At 47.3% G+C, this 11663-nt stretch overlaps 1 protein-coding gene across 1 annotated transcript; it reads left to right on the plus strand.

Annotated features, from left to right (window-relative positions):
* The first annotated feature begins 277 nt into the window (after positions 1-277).
* Positions 278-5844, plus strand: GJC1 (gap junction protein gamma 1). Its single transcript, XM_075722614.1, has 3 exons — positions 278-375; positions 2215-2290; positions 2424-5844. Exon 3 carries the CDS (start codon positions 2443-2445, stop codon positions 3622-3624), a length of 1182 nt encoding a protein of 393 aa, XP_075578729.1. The 5' UTR covers positions 278-375; positions 2215-2290; positions 2424-2442; the 3' UTR covers positions 3625-5844.
* The last annotated feature ends 5819 nt before the right edge of the window (positions 5845-11663 follow it).

An 11663-nucleotide genomic window follows, 5' to 3' on the forward strand; every position in this document is an offset into this window, starting at 1 on the left:
GAAGCCACTTGCTGCAGCAAGTCCCAGCACTGGGACTGGAACCCTCTGGTCTTTTTTCCTGTTAAAAATGTGTTTTTTCAGCCAATTCTGTCTATGCCATAATGGTAGCATGGTTGCATAGAAAGAAGTGCATTGATTGTAAGTCTTGGATTGATTGCATGCTCAATTGACAGCTGCTAGGTTAAGTGATTGACCGGTAATCCTTCGTTTTCTTCCCATGTTTCCCAGCTAAACAAACTCTCTAAATCTCTCACTTTTAGGCACCTTCCCTGTTCTTCAGCTGGTTTCAAGACTAATATATTCACTCTCTTGATGGTTAAGCAACTTCTGAAGGATGCAGACAGAGGCACTGAGTGCTGTCTTGCTAACAAGGAGGTAAGATCACCCTCCGTGCTTCTGTTCGCACGTGACACAGCCAAGGGTTGCATTGATCACCTCTGCTGTGTCAGCAGCTCTTGCCGAGATGCTCTTCCATTAGGACCCTCACTCCCTCCCGTCAGCTGATGTCCAGACTAACTGCTCTCTCCTTTAATAAAAGACCGCTGTTCTTTTCCTTAGCTGCATGTCTTTGCATTAAGCTTGGTTAAAGCGGTGGTTTTGTTCAGCGGACTCAGCCTCTCGAGCGATCTGTGTTTTTCTGCATCACTGGTAGCTCTCATCTTTATTTGTCAGCCTGCAAACTTCTGTGCCATTTGCAGATTTTGCCAGCAGCCATTTTCTGGTCGAGCCTGGGGAGGATACAGCCTAGCTGCCAGGCCTGTTCCTGGTCTTCGCAGAACTTGCTGTAATTACATGCAGTTGCTCTTGGTTCTGATGTGGGAATCATTTATCAAGACCTTTGTTACTTTTAATCCACTTAATGTGGGCTTTTTTACTGCTCTCTTGTGCTATTTTTTTCTCACCCTGTCATGAAGTAATAAATCAAATGTCCTACACAGCCCATCCGCATTCTGCCTGCGCTGCTGCCTTTTCAATGAAACATTGAATTTCACCAGAAGGGGATTACATCCTTTGATTCTTTATTGATTGCATCCCCTCAAATTTCATTATTTTGCCTGTGAACAACTCTGTAGTTGTGTGGAAGAAGTTGAGTAGTTGCAAATACCAGTTTTCTTCCAGTCTCCTGGAATTTATCCGGGTTAAGAATTCTTTTAAGATCAGAGTGCCAGAGATTTGTTCAATTCTGGCTTTAGGATCTTTCACCAAATGTTGTGCTGATGTAAAAATTTCTGTTAATAATGTTTGACAAACTAATGTTTGACATCATCAGAGGACTGAAAGTTGTCCTGTGCTATAACAACGTCAAACAGCTCTTCCTGTGGTCAGTATTTTACTGGTTTTACTACTCCAGGTGGGCCTGTAACGTTGCTAGGTTTCGTTCATTCTCGTACTTCACAGTGTTGCCAGCTGTGAGTTCCCACCGCTTTTTTTTTACTGTTATGATTGCAAATTTATATTGATTTCTATCTAATATATCTTCTAAAATTTTTGACGGATAACTTTTTAAACTAGATTTTTACTGTTATGATTGCAAATTTATATTGATTTCTATCTAATATCTCTTCTCAAATTTTTGACGGATAACTTTTTAAACTAGATTTTCCTTCTACTCTCCAAAAAACCACTACAGGATACATACTGCAGTCTTTTCTGGCCCTGGAAGGGAGTTTTCTAGCCTTCCTAAGGGACTGAACGCAAATCCATAGAATAGTTTGAGCATCAGGTTAGAAGTCAGATGTTCCTTAGGTGAAACCCTGTCTCTAGCCTCGACCTGCAGGGTAGCACTGCTCAGGTCACTCTGCTTGGTCTGTCTTTAAATCAAAGATAACAGCGGCCGCCTGTTCCTCAGGTTTGGCCTGGGTGCTTCGTTTCTGCCTGAAGACAACTGGCATTGCCCCGTGGAGAGAACAGCTTCTCTCCTTGGCTGTGGCCGAGGCCGAGACCGCCAGCGCAGGCTTTAACAAGGCTTGGCCCCCTCCGTGCGGTTAAAATAAATTGTATTTTTAGCGGTGGGGTGTAGCCAACAGTGCCCATAAAATTTCATGGGAGCTTAGCTTTTGATCCACTGCATTTTGGAGACTTCAGCCTCGAGTGTAAATATTTTTATTAACATCAGAAATAGAGAGCAGCCACGTCTTTCTCTTCTGCCCGGGAGTAGCTTTGGGAGCATGTTTTGTTTGTGAAATGGCAGTTAACCACTACTTTCTTTTGTAGCGGACTTCTCAAAAGCCTGCGGAGGAGACGTAGGATCTTCAAGCAAATTCTGGCAGCTGGAATTTCCCGATAACAGGTGATGCTACGAACATGGTTGTGTGTTGGTTGTAAAATTCTCGAGTTTTCTGACTCTCTTGGTTGAATGTTTGCACTGTTTAGGCTCAAGCTGATAAACTCATAAATATTTGGGGGTTTTGTTTGTTTTTTAGATAAAATTATTTGACCACCATGAGTTGGAGTTTTCTGACCCGTCTGTTAGAGGAGATCCACAATCACTCAACCTTTGTTGGCAAAATCTGGCTGACAGTGTTGATTGTATTTCGCATCGTCCTAACTGCCGTGGGAGGAGAATCCATTTATTACGATGAACAAAGCAAGTTTGTGTGCAACACGGAGCAGCCTGGCTGCGAGAATGTTTGTTACGACGCTTTCGCTCCTCTTTCGCATGTGAGGTTTTGGGTCTTTCAGATCATTCTTGTTGCCACGCCATCTGTGATGTATTTAGGCTACGCAATTCATAAAATTGCCCGGATGGTGGAACACAGCGAAGCTGACAGAAGAATCAGAAGCAAAAGCTTTTCCATGCGCTGGAAACAACACCGTGGCTTAGAGGAAGCTGAGGAGGACCACGAGGAAGACCCGATGATGTACCCAGAAATAGAGCTGGAAAGCGAACGGGAAAACAAAGAGCAGCAGGCCCCTGCCAAAGCTAAGCATGATGGCAGGCGGCGAATCCGTGAAGATGGACTCATGAAAATTTATGTGCTGCAGCTTCTGGCGAGGACGACGTTTGAAATCGGCTTTCTCGTGGGTCAGTATTTTTTGTATGGCTTTGAGGTCAGCCCCATATTTGTGTGCAGCAGGAAGCCGTGCCCGCACAAGATAGATTGTTTCATTTCAAGGCCAACCGAAAAGACCATTTTCCTGCTAATAATGTATGGGGTGAGCTGCATGTGTTTACTTTTGAATGTCTGGGAGATGCTCCATTTGGGATTTGGCACAATCCGGGACACATTGAACAACAACAGAAAAGAGCTGGAAGACTCTGGTACCTATAACTACCCTTTCACTTGGAATACGCCGTCTGCTCCTCCTGGCTATAACATTGCGGTCAAGCCGGAGCAAATGCAATACACTGAACTGTCCAACGCCAAAATGGCCTACAAACAGAACAAAGCCAATATAGCTCAGGAGCAGCAGTATGGGAGCAACGAAGAAAACATTCCTGCCGACCTGGAAAATCTGCAGAGGGAAATTAAAGTGGCTCAGGAGCGCCTGGACCTCGCGATCCAGGCTTACAACAACCAAAACAATCCTGGCAGTTCCAGAGAGAAGAAATCCAAAGCAGGCTCAAACAAAAGCAGTGCCAGTAGCAAGTCAGGAGATGGGAAGAACTCTGTCTGGATTTGATGTTGGCTGAGTTTATATATTGTGGTTTTTCTCCTAGTTTATCATAACCAGCAACCCCTTGAATAATGGCTTCCATTAAGTAAATATTTGACTCTGCTTATTTTCAGGGATACCGTTGGCTAGTGATTCAACCTCTCAGAAAGGGTGTATACACATATTCTAGGATTATAGAACTTTATTCTTCTGTCTTCCAAGTCAGGAGACAAATAGGTATATTTAAATCATTCTCATTGAACGGTTTATGCTGTATGTACAGTATTATAGTACATTTATTATGCACAATTTTTTGCATTTGTACACTGGATCTCTGACGTTACACTTTTTTATATTAACGAGGTGAAAGCAATGGGTAGCTGTTAGCATTTTGCTAGTTTTAATACTGTGGTCCGCAGTTTCGTCGTTGTTCTTCCTTGTTTTAAACATAAAACTTTCTATGCTGCGTTTCAAAAGTGCCTTGAACGTGCACACAGCACGGAGGAGCCTCCGGTTATCCAGGCAGCCCGCGGGTGCCAGTCACTGAGCAGCAGAGCAGTGAGAGAGCTGGAAAACATCTGTTACTGGTGCTCTTGACTCTGTCTTTTACAAAATGATGTGCTACTTACAAAATGGAAGTGTCATGCTATAGCTGTTACGTGCTACAGTTTTTTTTTCCCTATGGAAAATTACTTGCAGGAAAAACGTGCGTGTGTGAGAGCACTTGTGCTCAGAGCAAGAGTGCCAGCCGCAACGCAGAGAGGGCTCAGACCTCCCTGCAAGCTTTATGCAACAGGAGGGAAGGGAGGCTTCAAACTCTCGTAAAACATCCAAAAAAAGTAAATAGAAGTTACTAGATTCAGTAATTCCACATATTTATGTGATACCTATGGAAAGGAATGGTTTTGAGGTCCGTTGTTGCATAACGCCCTGCTACCCAAGGGCATGAAGTTGTTACGATATTTTTTGGATAAGATTTCTGTCTTTTCCAAAGTAATCTGGTTAGATGGAGTCGTGGTTATTTTGTTCCTCTGTGCATTACACTCGAGGAAGAACCTTCCTCCACCCAGGCAGGACACACCAGCTCTCTGTAAGAGTTTTTACAAAGCCCTTTCTGAGTATCAGTGGCATTGCCTTATTCCAGACCCCTCTTCCTTCCGTTATGTCCGAGGAATTTAGTTCGGACAGAGCAATATGTATAATTTAGATTTCTGCTTGAGAGACCAGTCAGACTTGGCATTCTGTGGTTTTGGCATTAAACTTGAATTTATAATCGGAAAAAGGAGAATGCGGTAGTTACTGCCTTTGGCAGTGCCTTTTTGGCAAGGATGCGCATTAATGTTTGAGATGCTGATAAATGTGTATGCGTTTTGCTACTCTTTATAATGTATTCAGGACCTTGCTCCGCTCTCTTTTTTTTTGTTAGGTGTTTGTGCATTTTAATATATTTTGGGGGCCTGTTTCAAACAGGACTGTTCTGTTTCGAGGCTACCTCAGTCCTTAGTGCCCTCGTTGCAGCCTGGTCAGGAACAGGATTGAGGAGTAAGGCTCCGTGGAGGACACAGGTAAACCCGTACTCCATTCCTGTCCCGCAGAACATCTAAGCGTAGGCTTTACGTTAAATTTAAACTAAGGGGATACGAGCACATGCTTGCAGTTATCCTCTACCCATGCACTTGCTGAAAATAGGTATTTTGCTGAATTGTTTGCAGTCTGTTTTCACTCTGGGACACCGGGCAGTGCAGGCATAGATCCCAGCCGTCTCTCAGCTCAGCTTTAGCGAGGCGTAAGCGTGCCCAGAGCCACTGCAAGCCTCTGCACGAGGTCAGCGAGAGCTCCTCCGGTTCACCTCCAGCAGACGTTTGGAAGCGGACTTGCTTTTTGCTTAGCAGTAACTCCCGGCCGCTGCTCCGGGAAAGGAGTGACCTCTGAGTTTTATGCAGAAGAGTTTCAGGGTGATGTCTTGAAGTAAGTGTAAGTAACACAGTGAGTACATAGCAGTTTTTTTAAGTGGACTTGCGGGCAGGGACAGCTAGGCAGTGAGATGGGACGAGCTGTGAGGGAGTTTGTTGCTAGTGCTCCTCGAACGGGAGCCTGCAGAGAAGCGTGCTGCCTGAAGGTGGGCAGGGAGGCTTTGCCAGCAGAAAGCTGGGAGCGTGATGGAGAAGCTGGGTGGAAAACACGTTGTCCGAAAGTACTGGGGAAAGACATTTGGAGCCTGGAAGATAAACGGGGATGCGTGGCTACAGCCCGCTCACTGTCCCCGACACCGGGGTTACGTTGCTTTTAACCCTGTGCGCTGGTTTCGGAACAGCCTTTCACCGGCTGAATGGCAAGAAGTGCAAATCCTTTCCCCTTGCTGCTCTCTACACAAGCTGCAGCAATTTCTTATTAATGACTTAAAATAAAATTGGTTCATGACAGCTGCTTCACCCGTTGTTTCTATTAGCCCTGTCCCAATTAACGATCTAAGCCGTTACCTGCTTAAAGCTACTGTCTCAGGTCAGTCCTGTGAGCTTTTGTCCACGCCAGTAAATACTCCCATTAGTGTACAGAATATTCCAATCCCAGCACTGAATTCATTCCGAAAATGCAAAGTAATGGAGCTGTTTCTATTACTATTTGTTTTAATTTTAACTGTGTATAAAGTGCACATTTTCTTTGAAACTGAGTGTTTGTTGTTAGAGGATGTGTGTTAAAGCTCTATCTGTTCATGTCTGTGACTGTATTCAGTTTCAAAGTACTGGGCTTGATTTTTCCTTTTGAAGAAATGATACATGCATTACTTTAAAATGCTCTCTTGCTTTGGCTTAATGTAGGCCATTCTGAAATAAACGTTCAGAAGAGACTTTTGGACAGAAAATGCTGAACATAACTTGGGTTTGTCTTGTCATTCTCTGGTTTTGGATGCAGTTTGGGGGGGGAGGGGGAATCTATTAAATCCAGTGGATTACTCCAGTCTGAGTGAGGTGGCTTCTTTTTTCCAGCAATAGAATATGCTCCGAATATGTGAGTGAGGGAGAGGGATATTTTAATGATTTGTCTTAGAGCCACGACTTGGAATTTTTATATATTTGACCTTGTTTAGTGTAATAAAAGAGTTGGTTGGACACTAACTGTGCCTTTCTGCATGTGAATTGCTCTTCAGTGACAAGAATAATTGTATTAGAAAAAGGAAAATCTATAAACTTTGGAAGTCAGACCTTGAGAAGGGTACCACTTATGAAAACATGAAAATCTGCATTTATGCATATGAATGAGCATGCTGATACTGTCCAGTGAACTGTGCAGCATTAGCTGGCCTAATTTAGCTCCAATTTTCGAAGGAACATACGGGAGCTGGCTGCCCAGCTCCTTTTAAAAATTGCAGCTGAATGCCCGTCTGTTTTGCCATCACAGAAGATGGCTTTTGTAAGTGTCCCGTGCTTTCCCCTCGCTGCAAATTTGGCCTCAAAATTGGAAGTATGTCTAAGGGGGCATTAAGTGGTTTGGTGTGTCACGCAGCTGTGAGAAAGCTAGAAGTCAGATGGATTGGGTGCTGGGGGCTTGGAATAAAAAGTTGTGTTGTTCAGAGTTAAAGAAAAAAGCAGCCATATAGACAAGGACAGCGCTGCTCCTGCTCGCGGAGCTCGTTGTGTCCCGAGCCGCGGCGAGGGCTGTAATGGCAGGAATCGGTGACGGTGCCCAAGGCAGGACCCAGCAGTAATAATTGCGTGTGGTTTTTCGACTGCCAGGTTCCCTGAGCATCCTGCAGTCTCCACAGACTGGGAGATGTGTGCGGAGCAGGGAGCAGCCCAGAGGCGGCCACCAGCTCCGTGCCCGGGCAGGGTGACGCCGGCACGGATAACCGAGGAGGTGCAGCGGGGCCTGGGCTCCTGCTGCCTCGCCTCTGCTGCTCCGGGACACGTAACCTCGCCGTTACCTTTAAGCATGTGATTATCCCTAGAATCATAGAATCGTTTAGGTTGGAAAAGCCCTTTAAGATCATCCGGTCCAACCATTAACCCACACTACCAAGTCTACTCTAAGCCAGTCAAGGGTAGACTGGACTAAACCATGTCCCAGAGTGCCACCTCTGCCCGTTTTTTGAACACTTCCAGGGATGGGGACTCCCCCACCTCTCTGGGCAGCCTGGTCCAATGCTTGACCACCCTTTCCATAAAGAAATTTTTCCTAATTTCCAACCTAAACCTCCCCTGGCGCAGCTTGAGCCCATTTCCTCTCGTCCTATCGCTAGCTACTTGGGAGAAGAGCCCAACACCCCCTCCCTGCCCCCTCCTGTCAGGGAGTTGTAGAGAGTGATCAGGTCTCCCCTCAGCCTCCTCTTCTCCAGGCTGAACACCCCCAGCTCCCTCAGCCGCTCCCCACCAGCCCTGTGCTCCAGACCCTGCCCCAGCTCCGCTGCCCTTCTCTGGACACGCCCCAGCACCCCAATGTCCTTCTTGTGCTGAGGGGCCCAAAACTGGGCACAGCATTCCAGGTGCGGCCTCACCAGCGCCGAGCACAGGGGCACAATCACCTCCCTGCTCCTGCTGGCCACACCATTCCTGATACAAGCCAGGATGCTGTTGGCCTTCTTGGCCAGCTGGGCACACTGCTGGCTCATGTTCAGCCGCTGTCGACCAACACCCCCAGGTCCTTTTCGGCCAGGCAGCTTTCCAGCCACTCTTCCCCAAGCCTGCAGCGCTGCATGGGGTTGTTGTGCCCCAAGTGCAGGACCCGGCACTTGGCCCTGTTGAACCTCACACAGCTGGCCTCGGCCCATGGGTCCAGCGTGTCCAGGTCCCTCTGCAGGGCCATCCCACCCTCCAGCAGATCGACACTCCCACCCAGCTTGGTGTCATCTGCATGTCATCCCTGCGTGAGTCAATGCAGCCAGCTACAGGCATCCAGCTAAGCACGCGCTTGTCTTTTAAAGTGCAGAAGCCTTCATTTAACAACGAATTTGCAGCAAGAAATCCTGAAGTGCCTCAGGCATTTAACCGTAACTGAAAAAGAAGGGTACGGTTGCAGCGCTCTTCACTTGCGATACGTCTCTTGGGAAATGGGCTGATGGAAGCCGTCATGCCATGGCTGTATTTGATCTTGTGCTCCGGAACAGGCCAGGAGTAGACAACCCCGAGGTCAAAGCCGGGCTCGTTCACGGTTCGGTTGCTCCGTGCAGATGCACGGTGCTGTTTGCGATGCCCCTGGGTGTCCGCGTGGCCTCCAGCTGCTGCTGCGAGCGGGCGCGTCTCCCCGGGGTCCTGCCGCATCTGCCAGCCCCGCGCGGATGCCTCGGCTGCTCCAGGACCTCGCCGGCAGCACCGCGCGCCTAGACGTGACCCCAGCTGATCCCTTGTGTCTGCGCCGGCCGGCTGACGGATCCACCTGGTTTTCCTCTGCTATAAAGTGAGGATAACACGACTTCATACCGCCTATAGCAAGCGTAAATCAGATCCTCTCTGCAGAGTGATTTTCCTGTTGGAAGCGTAGGTTGGGGTTTAATATTGTTAGCATTAAGCGTTCCTGCCTGTAGTTTAGCTACAATCCTGTAGCAACTGCGCCATTCTTCTTGGAGCTTGATTTGTTAATAATTGAAGAATTCTTGATACCGGGCGCGTAACTTGCCAGCTACGAGGTTCCTTTCGAAAGTTGCTGTTTATTGAGACACGCACGGTTGCTCTCGGGGCGTTTGCGGCCTGCCTAATTCCTGTGGATCGGACAAGCTGTGCTTTGCGCATTGTGCAGTTAGCATGAAACAATTCCTGAAAGATCCGCTTGCGTGAGTTAAATTACGGTTTGCTGTTAACGGTGTAAGCAGACGTAATCCACCTTTCTACGGCAGCGTGGAAAGGAGCTCAGGGCTTCCACTCCTTCGGGGCTTGCCATTCATTTTCTGCGTATCAGAGCAGACTCCAAATACCAGTTCATCATTGCTTGGAAAATAACATTTTGTTTTCTGCCGCATGACATTATCGCTGTTGTGTAAATTCCGTGTTGATAGCTGGGGAAAAAGGGGGATTTAAAGGCATCCGGTCAATGCTTGTCAGTGCTATGGGATGGTTTCTGTGCAGTTCGGATTGTGCTGTCCTCCTCCCTTTCGTGTTTTTTATTGACCAGGATGTTCTGGTTACCCTGGCAAAGGACGTGTCGCCCGGTTGAGGACCCGAGCCCGCCGCTTCCCCGGGAGCAGAGCTGAGGCCCCTGCCCCTGCGTCCAAACTGGCTTGCGGCCGTGTGCCCCGGGATTTTACGCATGACCCAGTTGGGGTCTGCGCCCGAGCTGTGACTTCCGCTGCCTCGTGGCCTGGATTTCCTCCGTGTGGAAGCGGCGCCTGGCCGAGAGCAGCTGGAGCTGCGAACCCGCCGTCTCTTTGGAGGCGGCCGCGCCGCGTGCCCGAGCCCGGCTGCAGGCGGGGGCCGGGGCCGCCGGCTCAAAGCGGTGCAGACGCGCGCGCCGCCCGTAGCACGCGGTGCCAGGAGCTTCGTCCGCGCGTTCGGATGGAAGTCGGGATCCCAGCCTCTGGCGATGAATGAAATTTCTGAAGTCAGCAGGCAAGCGGTGATATATTTTTAGATTTGTTGTGAGTATTGGAAAGCACCGTGCCAACTTCTCAGCTTTCATCTTGCCCTTATTTAAAGACATATTGTGACTTAGAATCGTGGAATCACAGAATCACGGAATGCTTTGGGTTGGAAGGGACCTTTAGAGGTCATCTAGCCCAACCCCCCTGACTTAAGCGAGTTACTTTTTTTTCCCCCTCTGAGTATTTCTTATCCCCAGAAATTCAGTATTCCCATTTATGAATGTTTGCCAGGCTTTTTATATCTTCTTCCATAAACCTGAAAGAGCCTGAAAATCCACCATCAGAAAACTTTTTTAAAAGAACGCGTGGAAAATGTTTGTGGTAATCCGTTGCCGTTAGCAGGTGTCGGCGTGTACGTGTGTGTCAGCAGTTCTGGAGCTACCTCGTCGCCTGTGGCTGTTGTTCCCCCTGACTTTTTGTGCAGGGGGGAAGGTGAGGGGATTTGACCCTTGATAACTGAATTTAAATGTGATGCCTCCAAGCTCTGAAACAAAATTCCTCTCTCACTTTATATTGCTGATAGCGATATTTCTTTTTTCTCTCTGAAGCTGGTATTACAATATTGAGCAGTTCGTTGCTGCATGTATTCTTAAGTCATACACAAAAAATTAAGATTTAATGCATCGTAGAGGTGCTCTAAGTGTTTGCATTATGTCCTTTTGAGTGTTTGCATTAATTGCAATTACACCAGAGACCACAGTAAGTCCCACTGGGGTGCACTGGTGAAAAATGCTGTGAAAATAGGGAGTTACAAAGAGAAGTTTGCAGATTGTCTGTGGCTTTTAATGCAGGGAAAAGACCCCCGAAAGCGCCATAGCCGCTGCTCAGGTCAGCTTCATCCCGAGTACCTGCCTGGAAGAGGACGAGGAGCACTGGGACAGGAATCACCTTTCCTGGAGCTTGCTCAGCAAAGCACCACGTTTCGTTAATCGGTTGCAGCGCTAATTGAAAGCTGGTGGTCTGATCGCAGGTCCGCTGGATGTTTTATAAATTCTGTAGCCTCCGTACGAGGCTCAGCCCTTTGGGACGAGCCGGTTTCCACCGAGCCGAGGGTGACCCGCCAGCCCAGACGCAGCCCTTTATCTGACATGTAAAGCCTGAATCAGAGAATGTGGATGATTAGTCAACCATATTTGGTAATAAACTTGTTAACGTTTCTAAAGGTCTTTGAGGGAGCTGTTGAAAAGTCACTTTGATTACATCAGCTGCATGCTGAATTTCTACGGGCTTGTAGCTGGAACGCGCTCAGCATGCGAGATTAACACATAGGTTCCCTGGGAGTATATTTTCCATATTCTCCAAGAGAAAAATAGATAACTTTGCCTATATAAACATGTGCAATATGTTATATATTATGTTATACATATGTTATGTATGCAATGTTATATAAATGCTCTTAAAATGAGGTGGAAAGAGACATGGAAAAGTACAGCAAGGATCTCTGAAAATTAAGGCTGGATCGATCTGGTGAGTTTTGTGGTGAGATACACGGTTCAGA

Source organism: Pelecanus crispus, chromosome 18, assembly GCF_030463565.1.
Source record: "Pelecanus crispus isolate bPelCri1 chromosome 18, bPelCri1.pri, whole genome shotgun sequence".
Taxonomy (NCBI): domain Eukaryota; kingdom Metazoa; phylum Chordata; class Aves; order Pelecaniformes; family Pelecanidae; genus Pelecanus; species Pelecanus crispus.